Source organism: Nyctibius grandis, chromosome 3 (assembly GCF_013368605.1).
Source record: "Nyctibius grandis isolate bNycGra1 chromosome 3, bNycGra1.pri, whole genome shotgun sequence".
NCBI classification, from domain to species: domain Eukaryota; kingdom Metazoa; phylum Chordata; class Aves; order Nyctibiiformes; family Nyctibiidae; genus Nyctibius; species Nyctibius grandis.
Genome location: NC_090660.1, coordinates 18711329 through 18736915, shown reverse-complemented (window position 1 = coordinate 18736915; position 25587 = coordinate 18711329). Strand labels below are relative to the sequence as shown.

The 25587-nt window shown below is 44.5% G+C and overlaps 1 protein-coding gene across 1 annotated transcript in view; it reads left to right on the top strand.

Moving 5' to 3' along the window:
* The first annotated feature begins 7941 nt into the window (after positions 1–7941).
* Positions 7942–25587, top strand: part of CDH20 (cadherin 20) — a 36778-nt gene continuing 19132 nt past the window's right edge. The window contains exons 1-5 of the mRNA XM_068397264.1: positions 7942–8184; positions 14756–15050; positions 16735–16854; positions 20624–20791; positions 22665–22852. Coding sequence (XP_068253365.1) covers positions 7942–8184; positions 14756–15050; positions 16735–16854; positions 20624–20791; positions 22665–22852 — 1014 coding nt within the window. The remainder of the gene's footprint in view (positions 8185–14755; positions 15051–16734; positions 16855–20623; positions 20792–22664; positions 22853–25587) is intronic.

The following is a 25587-nucleotide window of genomic DNA, read 5'->3' as shown; positions in this document are numbered from 1 at the left end:
CACATCAAGGATAGGGGGATCATTAGGGGCACTCAGCATGGCTTCACCAAAGGGAAGTCATGCTCAACCAACTTGATAGCCTTTTATGAGGATGTTACCCGGTGGATAGATGATGGTAAAGCTGTGGATGTGGTCTATCTCGATTTCAGTAAAGCGTTTGACACGGTCTCCCACAGCATCCTCGCAGATAAACTGGGGAAGTGTGGTCTGGATGATCGGGTAGTGAGGTGGATTGTGAACTGGCTGAAGGAAAGAAGCCAGAGAGTAGTGGTCAGTGGGACAGAGTCCAGTTGGAGGTCTGTGTCTAGCGGAGTCCCGCAAGGGTCGGTTCTGGGACCAGTTCTATTCAATATATTCATTAATGACTTGGATGAGGGATTAGAGTGCGCTGTCAGCAAGTTCGCTGATGACACAAAACTGGGAGGAGTGACTGACGCACCGGAAGGCTGCGCAGCCATTCAGAGAGACCTGGACAGGCTGGAGAGTTGGGCGGGGAGAAATTTAATGAAATATAACAAGGGCAAGTGTAGAGTCCTGCATCTGGGCAAGAACAACCCCATGTACCAGTACAAGTTGGGGACAGAGCTGTTGGAGAGCAGCGTAGGGGAAAGGGACCCGGGGGTCCTAGTGGACAACAGGATGACCATGAGCCAGCAGTGTGCCCTTGTGGCCAAGAAGGCCAATGGCATCCTGGGGTGTATTAGAAGGGGTGTGGTTAGCAGGTCGAGAGAGGTTCTCCTCCCCCTCTACTCTGCCCTGGTGAGGCCGCATCTGGAGTATTGTGTCCAGTTCTGGGCCCCTCAGTTCAAGAAGGACAGGGAACTGCTAGAGAGAGTCCAGCGCAGAGCCACAAAGATGATTAAGGGAGTGGAACATTTCCCTTATGAGGAGAGGCTGAGGGAGCTGGGTCTCTTTAGCTTGGAGAAGAGGAGACTGAGGGGGGACCTCATTAATGTTTATAAATATGTAAAGGGCAAGTGTCAAGAGGATGGAGCCAGGCTCTTCTCAGTGACATCCCTTGACAGGACAAGGGGCAATGGGTGCAAGCTGGAACACAGGAGGTTCCACTTAAATTTGAGGAAAAACTTCTTTACGGTGAGGGTGACCGAACACTGGAACAGGCTGCCCAGAGAGGTTGTGGAGTCTCCTTCTCTGGAGACATTCAAAACCTGCCTGGATGCGTTCCTGTGTGATATGGTCTAGGCAATCCTGCCCCGGCAGGGGGATTGGACTAGATGATCTTTCGAGGTCCCTTCCAATCCCTGACATTCTGTGATTCTGTGATTCTGTGATTCTGTGAATGCAAATAGTCCACTGACTTTCTGGGAGACCACTTGCTTAACATGACAAATACACTAAGTGTGTGTATAAACCTTTTCAAGTCTCAGGTTTTGACTATAAACCCCTTGACGTTTATGTAAATATGTGTTGAGCACAATATATTTCAATCCCAGTAGAACTCTCTGGGTGCCCATATGGTCATCCAAACTATTAATATTTTTATCCTTTCTTTGGAAGTGCTCTTCTCTTCAGAATTAACAAGATAAATGGATCACTTGCGAGAAATGCTAGAAGTTGGTTCTGGCAGATATTTCTTTTTCCTTTTCATCTTTGCCCAGAATTAGATATTCAATTAAGAATAGTTTAATTACAGTACAAATATGTGTTGGGGGGCAGTCTTTAAAATCGATGCATGAAGAGTAACTCACACTTGGAATACGCCTACTTTAATTCATAAGAGGGGCTAAAAGAGAAATTTGTATTTGCAATGGTGGAAAGTGCATTAGTGTGACTCTCTTGTGTAGAACAATTAGGTAGTTCCTTTGTACCATGCATAGACCACTAGTTGCACAGAGTTCAATCAGATCTTCACGGGTCTTTATGAAGCCAAAAGCCATGTTTGTAACTGTTGAGTGACAAGAAAAAGGGTTTTCAGCAACGTCTGCAAGGCAAGAACAGAGAAAGTAACCTAAACAACTGATCTGGTAATCAAATATTCACCACAAAAGCAGGGGGCAAGAAAGGCATTCACTTTGGGTCAAGGATCTAAACTGCACAGATGCAGCTAAGCCTATTATAATGAGGTACCCAACTGTGGGTAATGAACTGGGTTCTGTAACATGTAAATTTTTCTTGAAAAATAAAATACCCTCTGCAGAAATACCACAGGCTTTGGTCATGCAGTCTTCCTGGGCTCAATAATTTTTTTGTGTGAACAAGGAAAACAAGATTTCCCTGCCTTTAGTGCCTTCAAATCCTTTGCACATCCCCATGCTGAGCCATGAAGCCTGTTTTCTGTAATGTATTTCAAATGACAAGCAGAGGCTCATCAATTCGATCTTTGCAAATGACCTTAAGAAACTGTTTTGGAGGGCTCCAAGAAACAACTTGCATTAAAGGAACATGAAAGGTTCAGTTCTACCTCAGTCAGTCATTCCAACAAGTGCCTTCCTGTATGACTGGTTCCCCTGATCTCCCTGCAAGGAACTACCCAGCCTGAGGCAGAAGAACAGACTGCCTCAAAGCCTGCGTCATCCATTTGTGGCAGAAACCACTAAGGTCCACTTGAGGCTACAGATCCCACAAAGCTAGCACAGTCAAAGCATATGGCTATCATCCTAACCAACTGTCATGTCTACAGTCTAAGTGACTCCATACTCATCCATCACACTCAGATGGTGAAGAAGTCATCTGCATGAATCCTCTGAAAGACTCAGTCGTCCATGACCTTAACTGTAGCTCAGCAGTCACTTGTGCTACCACACAATTCAAACCCTAAATGTACATTAGGGTTTGAAATGCCTTCTATACTGCTGAGAAATACCTTGCTTGATCAGTAGGCCTTGCAGATCCAGAGGCCAATAGTATGCACCTGGGGTTGGGGAAGCTGCAGGAAAGGAGCCCCAGAGAGATCAGCAGCACCACAGACCAGAAGTTAATAAAGGTGTTTTTCATTCTTTTAATTCCAGCTGAGGACCTGAGACAGAAAAAAAAAAATCATTCTCCTTCAGCCTCAGAGACAGAGGAACCATTCTTGATTAAACACTGTTATTAATAGTAGTAATTTGCCTTTAGGCAAGAAGCAAAATGTGACAAGTTTGAGCCTGCTTGCTCAGTTTTCAAAAGGCATGAGACACCAGCAACCTTGGTATTAACACAAAAATATTGTGTGCCACCTCACCACTAGTGCTTTCTTCCATTCCTACAAAAATATATGACCGTGTCACCATGGGCTGGCATTAAATGGAGAAATTACATGTACTCAAGGAAGGAGCATCCTTTTACACGACTTTGCATTACTCAATGGAAAGTTTCCTCATAGTTGCTATACCCCAAAATGTGATTGCATTGGGACTAGGAAATGCTGTTAGAGATGTTGCTCCTGGGGGCCACTGAGTTGCACACTATTTTTAAAAAAGGTTCCTCATGGAACTGCACTGCGATGCTGAGTGACATTCAAATGACAAAAACTGTTATCACAGAGAGCGTGAAGCATGTATGTCCTTACTCTTGACCTTTATTTCACTGCTTATACTTACTTTGTTTTCTGCTGATATAACGCACATGTGCAGAAAAAGCATCCTGATGATTAGATTTCTTTTGCTATTGCCTCGTTACAGGTATACCGGCAACAATTAATGAAGCCTAAAGACTTAAGTACAGAATCACAGAATCACAGAATCACAGAATGTTAGGGATTGGAAGGGACCTCGAAAGATCATCTAGTCCAATCCCCCTGCCGGAGCAGGATTGCCTAGACCATATCACACAGGAACGCATCCAGGCGGGTTTTGAATGTCTCCAGAGAAGGAGACTCCACAACCTCTCTGGGCAGCCTGTTCCAGTGTTCGGTCACCCTCACCGTAAAGAAGTTTTTCCTCATATTTAAGTGGAACCTCCTGTGTTCCAGCTTGCACCCATTGCCCCTTGTCCTGTCAAGGGATGTAAGGGATGTCACTGAGAAGAGCCTGGCTCCATCCTCTTGACACTTGCCCTTTACATATTTATAAACATTAATGAGGTCCCCCCTCAGTCTCCTCTTCTCCAAGCTAAAGAGACCCAGCTCCCTCAGCCTCTCCTCATAAGGGAGATGTTCCACTCCCTTAATCATCTTCGTGGCTCTGCACTGGACTCTCTCTAGCAGTTCCCTGTCCTTCTTGAACTGAGGGGCCCAGAACTGGACACAATATTCCAGATGCGGCCTCACCAGGGCAGAGTAGAGGGGGAGGAGAACCTCTCTCGACCTGCTAACCACACCCCTTCTAATACACCCCAGGATGCCATTGGCCTTCTTGGCCACAAGGGCACACTGCTGGCTCATGGTCATCCTGTTGTCCACTAGGACCCCCAGGTCCCTTTCCCCTACGCTGCTCTCCAACAGGTCTGCCCCCAACTTGTACTGGTACATGGGGTTGTTCTTGCCCAGATGCAGGACTCTACACTTGCCCTTGTTATATTTCATTAAATTTCTCCCCGCCCAACTCTCCAGCCTGTCCACGTCCCTCTGAATGGCTGCGCAGCCTTCCGGCGCGTCAACCACTCCTCCCAGTTTTGTGTCATCAGCGAACTTGCTGACAGCGCACTCTAATCCCTCATCCAAGTCATTAATGAATATATTGAATAGAACTGGTCCCAGAACCGACCCTTGCGGGACTCCGCTAGACACAGACCTCCAACTGGACTCTGTCCCATTGACCACCACTCTCTGGCTTCTTTCCTTCAGCCAGTTCACAATCCACCTCACTACCCGATCATCCAGACCACACTTCCTCAGTTTAGCTGCGAGGATGCTGTGGGAGACCGTGTCAAACGCTTTACTGAAATCGAGATAGACCACATCCACAGCTTTACCATCATCTATCCACCGGGTAACATCCTCATAAAAGGCTATCAAGTTGGTTGAGCATGACTTCCCTTTGGTGAAGCCATGCTGAGTGCCCCTAATGATCCCCCTATCCTTGATGTGCCTAGAGACAGCACCAAGGACAAGTTGTTCCATCACCTTTCCGGGGATGGAGGTGAGGCTGACCGGTCTATAGTTACCCGGGTCCTCCTTCTTGCCCTTTTTGAAGACTGGAGTGACATTCGCTTTCCTCCAGTCCTCAGGCACCTCTCCCGTTGCCCACGACTTAGCAAAGATGATGGAGAGTGGCCTAGCAATGACTTGCGCCAGCTCCCTCAGCACCCGCGGGTGCATCCCATCAGGACCCATGGATTTATGGACGTCCAGGTTGCTTAATTGGTCCCTGACCCAGCCCTCATCAACCAAGACAGATTCCTCCTCTATCCTGACTTCTTCTGGGGCCTCAGGGGTCCGGGGCTCCTCAGGACAGCCTCCAACAGTATAGACAGAGGCAAAGAAGGCATTCAGTAACTCCGCCTTCTTTTTATCCTCTGTCTCCAGGACCCCCACCTCATTCATCAGTGGGCCTACATTGCCTCTAGTGTTGGCTTTACCTGCAATGTATTTGAAGAAGCCCTTTCTGTTGTCCTTGACCTCTCTTGCAAGGTTTAATTCCAAGGAGGCCTTAGCTTTCCTAGTTGCCTCCCTACATCCTCTGACAACAGACTTATATTCCTCCCAAGTGGCCAGCCCCTCCTTCCACGATCTGTACACCCTCTTCTTCCACTTGAGTTTGCCCAGCAGTTCCCTGTTCAACCATGCAGGTCTCCTGGTACCCTTCCTTGACTTCCTACCTGTTGGGATGCTCTGATCTTGAGCTCGGAAGAAGCAGTCCTTGAATGCTAACCAACTATCTTGGGCCCCCTTACCTTCTAGTACCCTGTCCCATGGGATTTCCCCTAGCAATTGCTTGAAAAGGCCAAAGTTGGCCCTCCTGAAGTTCAGGGTTGTGATTCTGCTAGCTATTCTGTTCCTGCCACATGAGATCCTGAACTCTACCATCTCATGGTCACTACAACCAAGGCTGCCCTCAACCTTCACCTCTTCAACCAGACCCTCCTTGTTAGTGAGGATAAGATCCAGCAGCGCTCCTCTCCTAGTTGGCTCATCCACCATTTGCATCAGAAAGTTATCATCAATGCACTGGAGGAACCTCCTGGACTGAGGATGGCTGGCTGAGTAGGCCTCCCAGCAAATATCAGGGTAGTTGAAATCCCCCACGACAACCAGGCCCTGTAATTGAGAGACTTCTCTCAGCTGCCTGTAGAAGGCCTCATCACCCTCCTCATCCTGATCCGGTGGCCTGTAATAGACACCCACAACAGTATCACCCCTGCCAGCCTGCCCCTTAATTCGCACCCACAAACTCTCAACTCGCTCCTGATCCGCCTCTGGACAGAACTCAATACATTCTAGCTGCTCACTCACATAAAGAGCAACTCCACCACCTCTCCTTAGCGGCCTGTCTTTCCTGAACAGGACATAGCCATCCATGACCACATTCCAGTCATGCAAGGCATCCCACCAAGTCTCTGTAATTGCCACTAGATCATAGCCCCCCGACCGAACACGGATTTCTAACTCCTCCTGCTTATTCCCCATGCTGCGTGCATTGGTGTACAGGCATTTCAGGGAGCGAGCTGGGCACACCGATTTGACCCCAGGGGGATGGGAGGCCTCCTGGTCTACTTCAACACTAGAGCGTTGCCCCAGTGGTGCAAGCCCAGCTACTACCCCATCCCCCTTCGAATCTAGTTTAAAGCTCTCCGAATGAGCCCTGCTAATTCCTGTCCCAGAACCCTTTTGCCCCTACAACATAAACCTTCCCCATGAGAACAGCAGTAAAATGAAGTGTGAACTACTTGCTTAGCCTCAGAGTCCCATATGCCTTTCCTAACAAGTCTGTTTGTCCTGAAAAGAGAAAGAAGAGTTCTTAAAAAGAACAGCAAAAATACTAGGCCCACAGAGGATATATGGATCGTTTTGACAAAGTAACTTGTCAGCACCACATCATTACACTCAGAAAAATGGTGAAGGAAAGGTTTGCTACAATTCATAGCCTGGAGTGAGGTCACCAACTAAACCGACTTCATGACAACAAAAGATCCTAGAATGATGAGAAAGTGTCCTCTGATAGAGGTCAGCATTCCTCTGCCTAAACGAGTCTTTCAGGCTTGTGGAGGAAACAAATGTGTTAGCTTGACTTGCTTGGACATATCACACAATAGCATGTGACCATCAGCACTGTGAAATCTTTTGTGGGTTACAAAATGATTAACTGACCATTCAAATACTAGAAATGTTGCATTTGTAGGAGCAATCAGCTCCTCAGAGAGGAGGCAGCAGAGTGTGAAACCTGAATTCAAGCAACAGGGAGGTTGAAAGAATAATTAAAATTAGAAATAACTCGGAGCTGCTAGAGATGATATTCAAGGTTTGCACTATAGCAATAATATCTGTATTTATGTAGATGTGTGTGCGTGCATGTGTGTGTAATGACAATGACATAGTTTCCAAACAGAAAGAGAAAGATGGTTGCCAAAAAGTGTTCACCAGCCATTATAATTTTCCAGAGTGAAGTGTTTTTCAATATTCTCTAAGGATTTCTGGTCATAAATATGTCTAAAGAGTATGCACTTAACTCATGCCAATCAATACCATAAAGCCACACTACAGCTAAGTTAGCAAAGTAAAGAACTTTTACTTGTTGACTGAACCCTGATGATTCTTAGTATCTAAGGCTTCAGTTCTGCAGCTTATATGGTAATAGTATTCCTAGGTTCAGAAAGTGTGTATCCTGATATTATACTTTTATATAGAAGATTAAATATTTTATAGTATATTTGCCTATTGAGGAAACCCTTTTACCTTGGGGAAAAAACATCCTCCCATGAATTTCCTTTAACTTTACAGGAGATTGCCATTCTCAGAACTGGGATCGCTCTTGGACGTTTCAAAGGACTACACACAGGACCTACTTTCTTCTCAAGGGACCTAAGATACTGTGTTTTGACTTTTAAGTCAGCCCTAGTATGCAGATGTGGACTTCAGGTAGAATGAGCAATGCAAAGAACTTGCTTGGACTTGGCATCTCCTTGTATTTTTGGGGACTGATGGACCTTACTACAACTGTGCTGTCAGGAAGTGCCAGGCCCCTCACTGAAGGGCAAGAAGACAACCTGTCGGACAAGCTGCATCAGCGTATGAAGCGGAGCTGGGTGTGGAACCAGTTCTTTGTTCTGGAGGAGTACACAGGAACTGACCCTCTCTACGTCGGGAAGGTAAGACCCGCACCAGGAGGATATCTGGCAGAGCGCATACATCTGTGTATCTGCGGACTGCGGTGAAACACGTGAAGTTTCCCTAAGTGCCCTTACCTTCTTTCTGGCAGTGAATTTATCCACGTTAATTTCACTTTAGCTCCTAAGAGATTTTCACCAGTGTCACCTTCATTTGGGAAGAATTTCTGTTTCAAGGGATTGTCAATATATTTGCCTATTTCAAAGAGATCTGCTGCACATTGGTGTAATAGAGGTAGTGTTAGAAAACCTGCAGTGATCTTTCCAGGGACTCGTACAATGTCAAGGCAAAGCAAGGTTATATTGACATATGAGGATTAGGAAAGAAAGGAAGAGTTTGTGATCCTGCTTCTGTCTGTGATCAAGTCAGCTGGTGACTGAAATTCACAATCAAATTAAATGGCCAGTTTCTCTTGAAAACTGACATTTCAATTTTTTTTTTCTGCTAATCTCTAGGGTCAGAGTATCTTCTTGCTTACCACAGCTTGACTGCAGGTTAATTCTGTGGACTACAGAGAAGTTGCTCCCGATCTAAAAGGGTAGAGGGATATCTCATTAAATCCAACCATGAAAGGTCCTATTTTTGAATCCCTTATACCCCAAGGACCTACACGTGAATACAGATAAGTGTAAAATGGATCCCTAAGCTTACCCTATCTACTTGGTAGTATTTTGCATCCACTCTTCTGTAGCTCCTTGAGGAACAAGCTGATGGAAATCAGACCAGTGAAGTCTGGCATCACAATCTCCTCACTATAACCATCCTCCTTTTCCTGTTTTCTGACTGTTTTTAAAGACTCTGAGTTGTTTAAAGTATTGACTCTATTATTCAAAGGGTTATGGTCAGCACCAACTTTGCTTCTAGTCTACACCAAGGTGACAAATCTGGAAAAAGTGGGGAGGGGGACACTTAGCGTGCTTAAGTGTTTGAACAGTATGATTAAGATTTTACATGCCCAGAATATCAGATACCACTATGATGAGCGCAGACTACATATAGGTACATATGAAAAAATTAAGAACTAAGAAAGGATGTCAGAAAACAGTTCCTTCAAATTTTATTGCTTATTTTTACATGATCAAGGCTCCTTCTTTCGTTCCAAGCTATCCATCTGCGGAAAGAAAAAAAAAGAGTCACATATCCGGAGGCCCATTTTGGACTTGTATTTATCATTCTACAACCCCACAGAGCTAAACTGTGCCCTCAGTCACACCAGTATAAATCAAAATGAATCCACGGGCTTCAAAAGACCTCCTCCTGATTTATCCCTGTGTGACTGACAGCAAGATGTGCTCTCCTTCCTCCCACAGCAATGACATTACTAGTGATTGCCGCCAAATGAGACCTCGTTAGTCTTCATTCATCTCTGCACATAGCTTTTCAGCTCTTGATATCTCTATTGATTAAAGAAATTAATATTTGGTTTCATGCAATTCCCAGCTTTGGAACAAGGGCCAGACATATTATTTCACATACTCAGTTTTATCTGAAAAAACTCCAGACTTGTACTGTGAGCTGAATTTCAGCTAAAACAAGTGCTGGAAGAAACCGACTCATCTTTGGTTTAGACTTGACTGTGTCATTAGGAGCACAAAAATTCAGCGCGGTCAGCAGTGCTCTTGAGCTTGCTGCCTCTCAGCTCTGCTGAACAGGGGAAAGCAGAGACAACTCTTCATGGTCTGTGTCCACCACAGAAAGGCCCAAGCTGCCATGAATGAGCTGTCTCCAGGACCGCCTACGCCACGGCTGTGTTAGCATAGGGATGTGCGAGGGCTAATTAGCTCCCACAGTTAACAGGGCCAATTAACCCCACACACTGCTGAGCTGACATGGCTGGACTGCTCTGAAGGTCTCCTAGCTCTGCACTGCTCCTTGTAGACCAGACACCAGGGAACTCTGCGGCCAAAATGGGCTTCTGGGGGCCAAACATTTCATCTTCTCCCATCCCTGAACAGGGCGCAGATTAGCCAGCCAAGCGGTGGCGCGAATGCAGTGGGGGCTGCCATGAGGGAAAGGCTTCCCCTCATCTCATACAGCCAAAGACACAGGCTCTCAGAAGAAGCTGCAGCCCACCACTATTCATTGCCCCGCCTGCATTCATGCTGCCTGTGTCTTAGGGATCCCTAGGAAAGGGGTCAGCAGGGAATAGACTGTGGGCTGAATTAATTGTTCTGTCACGCCAGAAAGTTTTTAGCCCAAGTCACCCCAGGCTGACTCAGAAATAGCCCTGGAAGGGCTCCCACAGAGCGGGGCAGAGGTGCAGAGGACTCTCAGACTACTGCTCGCTGCTAGCACCAGCCCTCTAAACAGCCCTGGGTCCCATACCTGGCCAGGCAGAACCTCTTCTAACTGATACAACCCCTGAAACATCCTGCTAGCCAGGCCTTGCTTTTATCCATCTTCTTTCTCCCAGCCCATGTCAGAAGGAGAAAGAGTGCACAGCATAGATCCAGTTGTATTTACTTTGTACTCTAAAGGCTTCCCATAGGAGAGGGGCTTTTCTCATGCTCTTCTACAGCTGTTTCTGGCTAGCTATGTATGACAGGAGCAACCCAAAAAGCGCCTTGAGTTAAACCATAGGTCCAGGCTTAACTAATATGATTTTCAAGGCTGCTATGAAAAATGTACTTTCCTACGTAACTGTAAGGCAAGGTGCAAAATATCTTCTGGAGAGGGAAACAAAAAGAAACTTCCTGAGGTGAAGTCAGTACAATTTTTGCTTTTCTCCAATGCTCATGATCTTAATTTAAAGTATTTTAGCTTCAGAGGGTTCCTGGTCCTGTCACAGATAAATATGAGGCTTCAACTTTTGTAGAGGTAGACATTACTGGCTAATAGGATGAACTAGGGAAACCAAAGCCCCCACATTCGCTACAGCAGGTGTTTTCCACACTCATCCAGCAGCCTAAACTGCGTCAGTAATTGAACTGGGGGCAGACTTCACCACTTTGCCACGTCAGAAACTCTGTTTCAAAGGAAAGAGGCATTTGAACCACAGCAGATGAATGAGTGAATAAAATGTATTCTTTCTACAGACTATCACTGCAGATCAACCAAACTCACTCAAGCATCCTCCCAAAAATCCCCTGCAGGTGCTACCTCCCTGGAGGTAGAGAAGGGAGAGCACATCAAGGATGGAGTCACAGCCTGGTTAGTGGAGCTGTGTGTGTCCTCCCCTGAGCTGCCCTTGGCAGCACCGCTCTCTTCCACATGCCCTGTGCCAGGAAATGTGTCGTTCAGATGCAGGTGTAGCCTCCTTAATCTTTTGTATTATCCTCATCAAAAGAAGAAACCCAGGTTGACACAGTTAACAATTTCTCACGAGTTATCAGCTTTATTCCTCCCATAGTCCATTCCTTAATATGGAGGAGAATTAATTCCTCCTACTCTGTGCCAGCCAAATGGCAGCACAATTTATTGCACCGCCTGTAAAACCGAGCCAACTTAAAACTGGATCACCTTTCCCACACAGTGACTTCTACATACACCCCGAACTGCAGGATCCTGATATTGCGTTTGGTGTGAGCTTCAGTCCCTTCAGACACCAAATTTTTTCTAATTTATTGCAGTCTGGCAGTATTATGTCTTTTATGCTCTTCTTTGCTTTGTCTAGAAAGAGCAGATTATATGAGAAGCTGCAAAAATGCTGCTAGCATTTCTTACTGCCTAGTCTTGGTTGAGACCCAATGTTTTTAACAAATCACAGTTAGACAGAGGTCCTCTTGTACTCCCAAATTCTTATTAGCGTGCCATGTTCATTCCTTGTTTGCTCCCTACACAACTGCATTCATTCCAAATAGGGCGTTGGACAGAACGTGTAATTTAACTCATGAATTTGATTAAGTATCTTCTTCTAAGCCTTTTGAACCTTCCTGGACACCTTCTGCTATTTAAAAAAAAATGCTTTCTTCTTTCTTTTTTTCTTTTTCTTTTCCTTTTCCTTTTTTCTGTTTTCTTTTCCTTTTTCTTTTCCTTTTTTCCTTTTTTTTCTGTTTCTTTTTCTATTTCTTTTTCATTTTTCTTTGACTTTTCTTTGACTTTGAATTTGACTTTGATGACTTCTTTCTTTTTCTTTCCTTATTTAATGAGAACTTGTTGATGTTCCAAAACACATTTTCTTCCATCAGGCCCAGCTCTTAATTCCCCAGTCAGGTCTAACATCTGTATCTGTCCCAGCAGATGCATTCTCTCACTGATGCACTAAAACAAATGCCCAAGATGTAGCTTAGTGGTTCTGAATCAATTTGAAAAGCTGTAATAGTGTCCTCCTTCTAGAAGTATCCTGTTTACTAGCTCCTACAGTGATAATCTCTGAGTTATGGGTGTTTAGACAACCACTGTCTTTTTTTAAATTAATCACAAGATGGTGTTTCCTGAAGATACGCCAGTTTGCAGTCCTGGTGCCTGCATGTTAATTAAAACACATGGCAGTCATCTAAATTTTAACTGTTTGTCACTGCCAAATTTTTCTGGGCTTGTTCTTCCTCCATTTAGCTGATACATCACCTGAGAGCTACCATCATTCCTCCGAAGGACCGACGTGTCTCAGATGCAGTAGCCATGGCAGACACCAGTGGCAAAGTGATGAAATGAAATACCAATGACCTGATGCAGCAGTTGTCACAATCTGCACCTTCAGCTCTTGCAGCCACTTTGCAGTGCTGCTGCCCTTAACACTTGGTGTCCCAGCAGTCATTAAGAGTCAATGGACCACCTACATACAGACCTGTCTGTAGGGTGAGACGTGCCATAGAAAACTGTATAGATCCCACCTCAGCTGAAATCAGTCTTACCCTAAAAGCAGGACTAGGCCCAAGTTTTGCGTAGGTCATGTGCTGCACTCTGAGGGGCTAGTAAGGTAAACAACCTCCAGAGAATGAGCATCTTCCAACCAGACCCTTCACTGGGGGAAATGATCTTTCAGCTCCCAAGTCAATGGGACCATGTGCCCTAAAACAGCTGAAGAGCTGGTCCAGTGGCATTAGAAATGCTTAGGTCAGATAAGCCAATTTGTCCACATTCCTGTAAAACTTTTTCCTATGTGATAAGTTATTGTATAGTTTTGAGTGTGTTTTTAAATAGCTCAGAGATTAGATTTCTTATTTATTTCTTGAGAGAATAGCCTGTAATCAAATGCATCATGTTTGACTTCTGCTTTTCCACACAAATTATCCATTTCTATCTATCTGGATTCTTTCTTCAAATCCTACCAATCCTGTGTTCATATATTCAGTTTATTATTCCAAGATTTTTCTCTCCACTACAAATATTTACCTATGTTTGGCCCCAACCTCCACGATTATTCCCATATGTCCTTTGAGCTCACCAAAACATTAAACACACTTAATTCTGACCATATTTCTTGAGATAATTAGCTCATATACGCATTTAAAAATGTGCTTAACTGAATCCAGCCCACTTTGACCACTTTTTAAAAATTATTTATCTATTCTTTATTCATGTCTCAAGATTATAATTACACTGGAAAACAGAATTCACACCTGAACCATTCTTGAAAATCCTGTTTTGCTTATTGCACCTCAAGTCTATTGCCTTCCTGTGTTTTGGGACTGAACCAATACCATCTCTGTGCATGGGTCTTTATGCTCTGTTCCTCAAAAGCATGGAAGTATGAGCATACTGTTAAGCATCTTCATAGTGTGAGTGAAATTAAGTGATTTGTTTGTCTTTTGATAGTCATTCCAGTATTTCATGGGAACCAGGTGTTTAACAGAATGGTAGTCCCCAGGATGATTTGTTTCTCTGTTTTAGATGATAATTAGCACTGCATTTACTTTTCTTCTGTTCTGTTGCATTCACAGCTGACTGTGGCTGCTCAGAACTAATTAGGAGTCATGCAATAAATCCATTTGCGAATTCCCTAGAAAATCTGTGATGCCTCTCATCTCTATAGCCTGCCATGGACACAATCAAATGTTCCTCGCTGCTTACCTTACCTATTGTTTGACAATAATTCTTTCTTGAGGATGTAAGGATCCAGCCTAATTTTTATTGCTATAGTTTTCATGGAAAAAAAAAAAGATTTCTGAATCGTGACATTTGCTGAGTAGCTGTCCCATCCTGCTTCCCTCTTGATCCCAAACAGATTTACCTTACCTGCCCCAACATTATGCTGCCCCTGGAATATCTGACTCCTCTTTAGCCATGTGAGCAAGCCCAGTCTGCATCTTTGCTGGTATCACCTTATCCCAAGCCTGGCAGTGAGTCCTTCTCAATGCTCATTGCAACCAGGCAAAAGATAATTATTGTGTTGAGTGAGATTTCAAAAAGGCACAGAGCCTGTTCCTGTTTGAGTGTCTCTGCCTTTTCTTCTGGCACAGCTGTGGGTGCAGAAATGAGAAGACAGGAGAGGGTTTTTAATTGCAACACTGTGACACAGACTTTTGCCCCTTTCAGCAAAATAATTTCATTGAAACCAGCTTGCGAGTCCCAACAGTGAGACCAAAATGCTCAGGATGCTCACGTGCTTAGTGTTTCTCAGCAGCTGCTTGCCCAGTTTGTGGTTTAATTGAATCCTGTTCCTTTCTGCAGCTCCACTCTGACATGGACAGGGGAGATGGTTCGATCAAATACATCCTCTCAGGAGAGGGAGCTGGCATTGTGTTTACAATTGATGATACGACAGGGGACATTCATGCCATTCAGCGACTGGACCGGGAAGAAAGGTCGCAGTACACCCTCAGAGCGCAGGCTCTGGACAGGCGAACGGGCCGGCCGATGGAACCAGAGTCAGAGTTTATCATCAAAATCCAAGACATCAATGACAATGAACCCAAGTTCCTGGATGGACCTTACGTAGCCTCAGTTCCAGAAATGTCACCTGTGGGTAAGGCAGATTTTGTGGAGTCTCTTCCCCCTATAAGCAAATCGGAGATGGTCACCAAAACATAAATTCCCTGACTCCTCGGACTCAGTTTTTGCGCCTTGCGCAAAGCTGCAGGACAGGAGAGCCTCCCCTGGGGTGCCTGACTAAAACAGAAGAGGGACAGCAGGCTTCATACCACCGTCAGCTGGGCCCCTCTGAAAAAAAAACATGCCAAGGGAAGCAAGAGAGCTGAAAAAAGATGTAATTCAAACACATCATCCTCAGACTACTTGCAGTAACGTAGTGGCCCTTCTCCCCTGCCATCAGATGGTAGCAATAGCAATGACCATTAGACAACCATTACCATCCAGACAATAACATAATTTTGGGAACCTATTCTAGTTCATACTGAGAGCTGAAATACTGTCCAGGAGCCCTCGAAATCATAGAGACATGACAACAATTATTAGCAGCTTTGCTCCTTCTAATCCTTGTAAACCTGCACTAAACACAACTCAGTGGATCCCTAGATTCTGGTGCCATTTGCTCTCCACTTTTAGAGAATGGGACTGTGTCAAAGACAGTCTTGTTATTGCAATGCAGAAGACAAACAGCAGCCTCCTACCTCCACAAGTCAGGAGAAACCATTTCCATACAACAAATCCAATTGTCACATAAAATACTGTTTTTCTGGACTTTTTTCTTTCTTTTGGCTCTGTGACGTCATTACAGAGAAAATAATAACATATAAATCTCGTGTCCTGAAGTTACAGATACGCTTCAACTTCTCATTCTTCAATATTATGTTGACATAAAGCTAAAGACAAGCATCAAATACAAAAGTTCCACTCAGAAATAATGTTTCTTAATGGTAATGGCTAGCTTGAATTCAGATTTATTTTCCAGTGCGTATCTAGTAACACTGGATTTGTTTCTGACACAAAACATTATGTGGAAGGCTAGATACATTCATAAAGGCATTGTCTGACATTTTAAGGAGTCAAAACTCACATATATTTCAAACAGTTATGCCTTACCTTCTCCTTTTTCTTGATAAATTACATCACCTGCAAGCCATTATTAGCTTCAGAGGAAGCAGACCTTGAAAACCAATTGAAGAAAAGAAATATATCTGCATCTGTGTGGGTTCTAAAAGGCACTTCAGCAGGGTATAATCTCTATGCCATGCAATGTAAACTGCAATCCCATAGAGAGATTATCTGAGAGATACCTCCCTTCACGCTCACTGTTTGTGTACAATTTCCATCCCTTAGTCAACATACAGCATCCATGGGCCCGCTACAGCAGTTCGTGATTTACGTCATTATAGCTATAGATCTTGTTCGAGCTGCCTTTAAATAACATTTAAAATCAAGAAAAGGGGAAAAGAAGCCAGCAGTATATAACTGCCAGCTCTCTGCAAACCATAATGAAGTACTGTTAGACCAGCAATTCTCTAACTGTGGTCCGTAGAGTACTTGTTCTTTTATATCTTCTTATAGACGCATGATGAATTTATGCCTATTAATTCCTTTAGTGCTAATGAGATACAAGTATGAGCAATAAGTACAAGCGCTATGAGCATCAAATGAAGAAGTTCAGTGTGGGAAAGCTCTTGTTAGGCATTTCAATTCATTTTGAACTGTGTACTTTTCATGCCAGCTCTTTATCCCACAAGGTCTTACCTGATGGGTTTTTTTGTCAGGCACCTCTGTTATCCAGGTGACAGCGACAGATGCTGATGACCCAACCTATGGGAACAGCGCAAGAGTAGTGTACAGTATTCTCCAAGGACAACCATATTTCTCTGTGGACTCTCGGACAGGTATGTTATTTCATCAGGGAATGAGGCACTGTGAAATCCGAAAGAAAAAGTTTCAAGCAGAAAGAGAAGGCAGTGCATCATGACTGCAGTCAGAGAAACATATTCCTATGGCTGGGAGCCAAGATAGAGCAGCCCTGTGCAAGGGTTAAAGCAAGGCTGTGGTAATGAGCTCCAGAAGAAGGATGTGCTTTCTGCAGTGATATATTCATCTGAATGACCGTATTCTGCAGCTCAGGAGCTGGGTGGGTTTGGTGCTGTAAATATTCTTGTTGGCTTCTATCATTGCAACTGTCTTCAGCAGATCTAGTCGGTAACAAGGCTTAGTGGAAAAAAAAGCAATCTATGAACCAAGCAGGACTGGAAAGTGCAAGCTAAAGGATGCAGTTATCTGGAGCAGTTTTACCTAAGGGTGTTCTTGTTAATAACCTTAAATTTATCTATAGGACACCCTCTCTGTTTTGCTCGCTTTCTCTCTCTCTTTTCCAGTGTATATCCAAGCTTTATATCCAAAACAGGAATCTGACTGGTTTTGACAGTTTCTAAAGGGCATCTGCAGTGCTAAGGTCAGAAACTCATGAGACGATAGTCACTGCTGAGCCCTAGGGGACAAAACAGAAAAAACACTGCATAATGCGCTTCTCAAAGTTAGCAGTTTATGCAGTAGGTAAGACAAACTTGTGGCATGTTATTTCCTCAGCTCTTTACAATATAAATAAAACTGTAATGTTCATTTCGTAATCAGGTTAGAACCACAGACAAATAAGGGCATAATCATAGATTTGCTAAGTAATGAATGATTTCTAAGAAAGCAAAGCAGCAATATTCAGGGTCACATCCAGTACAGATTTAACAGCTAGAGTGCTTAGACAGAAGATAGCCCCTTAAGTCTAAAATCATGTACTTGATTAGCATTTAACCCAGAAAATGTCTTTTTTTCCACTTACTAATTTCCCAGTCACTTAGACCTGCGTCTCTGGACATGTCCAGAGCTGCCTCAGCTGTTACAAGTGGGCAACAGAGCACCCCTTTAGGCTAAGCGCAGTTGTGAGCCAGAAACCATTTCGCCATCACAGGCGCAGGACTCTCACCAGCTTGCCCAGTGCAAACCCACCTACAGGATTCGGTAACCCACAAGATGCCATTGCAGCTCTCATGTTCTTCTAAAACAGACCTAGAGAACAAACGATCACCAGCTCCTTTATATTGATGGGTAGTGACTAAAGCACCCAACAGTGGGCAGCCCATTTCAATATGCTCCTCTGCTAGAAGCATTTGGGGTTCTTGGCTTTCACATCCTGACACAAACTCTTGGTTCCAGAAGCGTGATCCTGTTCCTTTTCTGTCACTGGCCTCACAGGTGCTGAACTAATGTACATGTGAAAGCACAACTTCAAAGAAAGGCTGAGCGCCTTCTCCTCCCTTTTCCCAGAATACTTTTACAGCCTGTCCATGATCATATTCCCCTAGAAGGTGAAAAACATGGATTTAAATCCCCTCAGACAGAGTAGACAAAGGCCCCTGAGTCTCCCACTTCCCAAGAAACCATCTAGCTGTTACAGAAAAGGACATCATCTCTGTTCTTTACTACTTCTTTTAAGAGAGTGAACCTCACTCAGTTTGGTGAAAGAAATTGTACCACACCTTTATTTTGGCAGATCTGAGCATCTGAGCCTTTCCCATAGCCCTAAGGAAGGTTTTAAGGTTCATCACCATCCTCAGCATTTCCTTGCTGGCCAGTTGTGTGCAGCAGCATCAGAGGCTCCTTGCTCAGCATGGCTGCTCCTCCGGGTCCCATTTGGAGGACCATGAACCCCAACCTGGCTCTCAGTCCTGGTGTCCTGGACTGGCCCTCCTCTAAGGACCAGAGGCCCCAAACGTAAGCATGGCAGAGCCTGGCTTTTGGGCATTGATGTCTTTTTTTAGATCTAGCCTGTTCTGTATCAAGGACAAGCCAAGAGTGGAAATTCCATACAAAGTATTCGTATATGGAGAAAATACTTCCCAAAACGCTAAGCATTTTCATATCTTATTTATATCCATGGGAATTGAGGAGCTACAGCACTTCACAGGAGTCACTCAGCTTTGCAGGATGAGACTCTTGAGGATTCCGTGTAGCAAGATTAAAATAGCACACTGTGAATTGTTCAGTACTGGTCACTATTTCTTTCCTTCTACATACAGTGATAATTGCCAACGCAATATCTTTTTACTGCTTTTTTATTAAACCCGTACATTGTCTTTTTGCTAAAAATAAAGACTAAATGCAGATCACTCAAGTTAATAGTGTCCTGATGTACTGCATGTTGAGCCATGCAACTGGGATGGTGCCTGGGGCTGATACATATTTGTCCCCACACAGGAGTACACCCCAAAATGTGTCCCAGCCCATGTCTAGCAAGGGCCACTAGTGTCCCGGAAAGTGTCCCCTGGCAGTACATCCCCTGCGCTGCAGCACCAGCCACTGCTTCTCTCCTGCTCAGGGCCCCAGCGTGGCTGAGTAGCCTGCTGAGCAGCCACACCGGGCAGGCACGTTGCGAGCGAGGAGGTGCTGGAGGCGTGAGGAATGGGTGGCACTGGGAGGACTGGAGGTTTGACAGCTCTGACATGCCGGCCTGTGCGCCTCTGTCCTGGCAGACAGACACGGGGAAGGGTGGGATTCACAGAATCATAGAATTGCTTTGGTTGAAAAGGACCCTTAAGATCATCAAGTCCAACTGTTAACCCAGCACTGCCAACTCCACCACTAAACCATGTCCCTAAGCACCACATCTATATGTTATTTAAATACCTCCAGGGATGGTGACTCTACCACTTCCCTGGGCAGCCTGTGCCAATGTTTGATAACCCTTTCAGTGAAGAAATTTTTCGTGTGGGGGCAGCCGGGTGGAAAGGGAAGGAATGCGTTCACCAACAGACCTGACGCCCAAGGAAAACGAGAGGGGAGCACCCAGACGCTGGGGGAGACACCCGAGAGGCTGGGGGGGAGGCGAGGGCGGCGCGGTGGGCAGCGGCGGGGCGGCGGCAAGAGGGCCCGCAGCCTCCATCGGAGAAGTGCTGCTGCCACCTCCCGTCCTCCCGCAGCAGCGCTCCCGGAGGGGAGGGACGCTCTGCGGGTGGGGGGAGCGGGGTGACCCCCCGCCTCCCGCAGCAGCGCTCCCGGAGGAGAGGGACGCTCTGCGGGGTGGGGGGAGCGGGGTGACCCCCCGCCTCCCGCCGGCCCTCCCCGCTGCAGGAGCAACTGCCCGAAACAGCGGTTTCTCCCCCAATTCTGCTCTCGCAGCCCCCAGCGTGGGTCCCAAAGGACCCGAGCAAAGCCCGTGGGCTTGTCTCAGGTTGCCTCCGGGACTGCGTGAGTAGGGACGCGCTGGAAAACTCGCCTTGCTGTATCTTGTAACTAATATCACATCACTCCCAGCTTTTGTGTGGACATATATAGCCTGAGCAGGGCCTTAATTCAGCGCAGCACACCCTGTTCCCGAAATGCTTTTCCAGCCCCCTTGGAAGGCTACGTTTTAATTTTGAACAGCCAACCTGCCCCAGAGCTGATGCATTTTAACTGGGCTGCTTTAAAATTCACACCTTCTGTTAAGCTAGATTTAATTTGTGTGAGTTTTACTCTGCCAGGGAAGGTGAGACTGAATGCAGAGTCCGGTCTCATTCTTGACATAGGGAATGTGATGCAGGAGCAAGACCACCCCACCTTGTTTGTGTATTCTTTAACTGCCCTTTCTTTTACTCCCGAAACCCCTTTCCCCCCTCAATCTCACAGGCTTAATTAGGACAGCTCTAATGAACATGGACAGAGAAGCAAAAGAATATTATGAAGTGATTATCCAGGCCAAGGATATGGGCGGACAGCTGGGAGGATTAGCTGGAACAACCACAGTCAACATCACCCTCTCTGATGTCAATGACAATCCACCCAGGTTTCCACAGAGTGAGTACCTGCTGTGTCAGGATGGGCAAAAAGGGGTGACTGAGTTGTACGGCTGCTGTTTGCTCTCATTACAGCCATTGTCCAACTCAGGATAATGACAATTGGAGACAGGCAGAATTTTGGATTGAAGAAGGAACTTTCCTTCAGAAAATGGCAATATGGAGCATTCACCATCTTGTCTTTCAGAAGAATTTTCTGACCTCCAAAATCATCAAAACCAGCACTTTTTTTAAAGGATGGGCAATTAATTTACAGAAAAAGGAAAGAAGGGGATGTTTTGTTCTCCTAGATTGCTCACAGCCATTGCTTTTAGTTGCTAACTGCTGCCCTGATTCTCTTTTCATCCTGTCTCCAAAATGACATCTGTCAAATCAGGGACATGTGACGGTGCAGGAAGTTGAAAGATAATTCATTCAACACTCCAGCCAGGCCACTGCAGGGGAGCGTCTGGTAGCTGTGCTGCCGGTTGTAGAGTGCGTCGTCATGCAGGTTGCTCTCCAGTAAAGGTTCATCTAAACCTTGGCAATACACAGTTAAACCCTAAGACGTGTAACAGCTACAGTTAATGGAATGCAAAAATAGGCATTCCAGTCTTAGCAGAAACGTTACTTTCTATTTATGGAAGTGAATCTCAAAACAAGATTTTCAATATTTTGCTCTTTCTTTCTAAAATTCTTCTAGAGTAAATTTACCTACATAATTCAATATTACTGTTAAAAATTTGAAAGAAGCTTTTCAGGTTTGATTGAACTAAATCTTTCAAGGGATCTACTTTTTTATTTTTTAAAGAAAGCTGATTCTTTTGGTGGTGTAGATCAGTCCCAAGCCATTTTACTTTTACCATTTTTCTCCTCTCTCTGAGAACTGAAAGCTCCTGCAGTTCTTTTTGTTGCTATTCTTCTTCTCCATCTGTTTCTGCATGTTGTACTGCTAAATCGAAGCACTCCACTAAGATCAGCAAGGAGTGTCAACTTCCACTTTTCTTCTTCTGGCAGAGCAACTTGTTGAACGCACCATTGCCAATCCTGTTTTGAAAGTGGCATAAACTGTAACTGTTTGATATCAAACTCTTGATTAAGAAAAATGAGAATAGATCAAATTCCACCCTTGGTGTAATTCTGCCTTGTAAAGCTCAATAATTGGTGGAGTTAACAGAGAGAGTGAAGCAAGGAAGGTTTGAACATAAAGTATGATGGCAGAGAAGTATTTTAGATACAACATTTGTATTTTTAAAACATGTTTTTAAAATAGTAGCTTTCTCTTTCCCCAGGCTTGCTGCTAAGCAAATTAGTGATGCACCAAATGTGCTCAAGACAGGGTTTGTAGGGAGAGGTAGTATATTTTAATAGAGTAACTGGTAAATTTCACAGAAACAGACAAGCTTCTGAGCTCTCAAACCTTTGCTCAGGGTGAAAAAGAAGTTTATATGGACTTGAGAAAGGATTTGTGGTGCTCAAAACTTGTATGTTTATTCCTGCTGTACAAGCTGATCTAATAAAAGATGCCTGTCCTATTAAATCTGTTTCATATCCTGCTTGATATCATGGCTGCAACAGCACTGGTGTTAATTGCCCTGTTTATCTAGTTGAAGTTCCCATTTTCAGGTATATTGGTGTTTCGAAAAGAAGCCATTAAACAAACCTGTTGATATGGCAAACACCTAAATAAAACCTTCACAGGCAATTCAGTCTAGCTGGGGCTTTTTACAGGAAATCACACCGCTGTTGCAGCTTTGGGAAAGGCACTAGGGATTCCCTGCAGGCTATGCAGTGTTGTGACCTGCCCTCATCTACTCTTTGCATCACTGTGCAGTTTTCAGTTCCTTTTCACAGCCTGTTTTTTTGCTCCCCTCTCCCTCTCACTCTTGTGGCAGAGCATTATCAGATGAGTGTGCTGGAGTCCGCTCCTGTCAGCTCCACTGTGGGCCGCGTGGTTGCTAAAGACCCGGACGAAGGCATTAACGCGGAGATGAAATACAGCTTTGTGGATGGAGATGGACTGGATGTCTTTGACATTAACACTGATCCTAATTACCAAGTTGGCATCATAACTGTGAGAAAGGTAGTAAAGTTTCCTTTTTTTAGTAATTTATATGGCTAACAGTCCTGGTTACATTTTATGTATGCAATATTCCCTTATGCCTGTAGTAACTTGGTTCCCATTACATGACAGTAGCCCCTTTCCTGCTATAAAACACAATTTCTTTAACATTCATTGCTAAAATATGAAAGCAGACTGTGTTCCTAGGATCAATCTTTAAAAAGGGGGGATAGCATTAGCATAGACATGTCTTTTCCCACCGAAGGAATGTTCTGATTCACTATTTATCTATTTAAATATTCTCTGTAGCTTAATTATCCTACAATGCAAGAAATTAGATCAATATTTGCATTTGAACTGTACACATTTTTCACTCCGGTGTCCCACAAACAATAATAAAGCATGCCTTAGAATTATTTATAAACCAATAAAACCCAGGCAGGTTTTTTTAATTGCTGTTTGAAGATCCATAAATGCTAATTAGGCTAGAAGAAGCTGCCTCTAAAATGGCAGCTGTGAAACTGCTAGTATTCTGTACCGCAGGCTACGCAGAAAGGCATAGAGTATTTTGCTTAGACTCCCTGCTATAGGATATTTATTCTACAATCTTACATAAATGCTAGAAGTTCAACTCTGTTTCTAGGTTATGAAATTGTAACCATATTTCTGCCCTAGCATATCTAGTGTACTAAGGAAGTATAGTCTCCACTTAAATAGCCTGGGACCAAATTGTGCACTAAAATGGAACAACACATGGGAGAGATTTGACCCTGCAAGCCTCTATGCCCTACAGCAAAGCATTTAAGCATGAATTTATGGTCACCTTTCTCCAACTCTTGTTTATGCACACTAGTCCCTAAAGTTAAGCATGTTTGATGGAATGAAATAGATGTCGAATGTAAACTCTAATGGAATTTTTCACTTATTTATTGATGAAAGAAAATAGTTTCTTTGGAGTAAATGCGTCAATAAGCTTGACTTTTGTTATGATGAATACAGTTTTACCAGATGTTCATGTATGTCGGGAGGAGGAGTTATAAAAGTTTATGGCATCAATCATACCAGATATGTACTGGCATCAGGTACCTACTGCTCAATCCACCTACTGTACATAATTGTTTGTAAAATTCTATATATGCCTGTAGCTTTTTGCAATGTTATGGTTATCAATAGCCAGACATTGGGAAAGTTGTCCTTTGGATCCACTCAAGTAAAAAAAAAAAAATTTAACTGGTGTTGATTGATAGAAAAGGATATCAAAATGGGGGGAGTGGGGGGGAAAGAGAGAGGGAGGATTTCTAAACCCAGAATGAAATCTTCTTTGAAAGAAAGCAAAACTTTCCTTTTCATTTCTCTAGACATATTTCCCAAACAAAATAACTGACACTTCTTTCATGGGCATCAAAAAGTCAGCATTAGCACAGATAAGACCACTGCTTGTGGTCTTGTGGCCTCTTATCTCAGCCCACTAATCCCCCAAAATGTTGAGCACCTCCTGAAGAGTTACAGCTCCTTCCAAGCTCCCTGCCTGTGAGGCTGATATGCCAGTGACCGTCTCCCGCTCCCTGCCTTCGCTGTCACGCTGCCGCTGCCTGTAGGAGGCAGGGTGGTGGGTTACCCCACCAGCACGCAGCCCATTGCCCAGGGAGCCCCGCGCTGCCCTCCTGCCCAGCCCCTGCCTGCTCAATCACTTTCTCACAGCCGCTCCTGCTAACTCCCACCTGCACAGTGCACCTCTGTGTGCCTGTCTCAGCACTGGAGGGAAGAAGGACGGGGACAAGGAGAGGTTTCCATGGCATGCCTCTCCTCTCGGCTGTGTTTTGCAGCATGCTCAGTTTGCAGGAGAAGGCAACCTGCTTGCCCCCGCCATGGGACAAGTGTTGGAAAGAGGCTTGAATGCATCTGTGGAAGACAAACCTGATGAGGGGGAGCAAGAATGTGGAGGCATTGGCACATGAGAGGATCAGGAGGGAAAGTCACAGTTGATGAAGGACTTCAAGGCAAACTGAGGGGGGTCTGAATCCAGGAGCAACAAAAATGTGCTGGCCTAGGACACTTGTTTGATTTTTCTCATTTTTCTAACTTGATCATTCTAGGTGATTATGTCTTTTCCTAATGTAGTTGGGTTTTATAGCTATTAAGTGTTTCTGTGATTTAACTGCTCTTTTTGTAACTCAGCTTTTTAGTGTACACGCAATGTTTCTCACACAGTTTTCTTCACATGAGAAACCATGAAATATAATGGGCTCTTTCTTAGTATATGTTTAGGCAGCTTTGCATTGCACATTCCTTGCCAGATGGACAATAAGTATTGCTTGGTTATGTGAATATATTTTATTGCTATTTTTACAATGCATAAATACGCCACTGGTAGGCCATAATGACTCTGTAGTAATGGGTAATATGTTTGTAGACCTAGCTAAATCCTTGCTGACAAGTGCTATGCCTGCAGTAGTCACTGATTTACCAGGTGGAACTAAGGGCATCAGGAGTGAGTTTCAGATCATCTGTTTGTACCTGTTGCCACAGGTTGCACAGCTCATACTGTATCGCTGCACAGCATCTCCAGTAATACTGGACTGTCATCTCCCCCAGCACAAGAAAACCAGTTCCCATTCCAGTCGTCATTCCTCACCCCCATGTACTAAATGCTGAGTGAGTCCTAGTTTTTATAATTTCAAGAACCCCAGTCTTTCATCAGGCATTCATATGCAGAGCCTCTGTGCTGGTAATTTTACTGTGAAAGCATGAGCTTT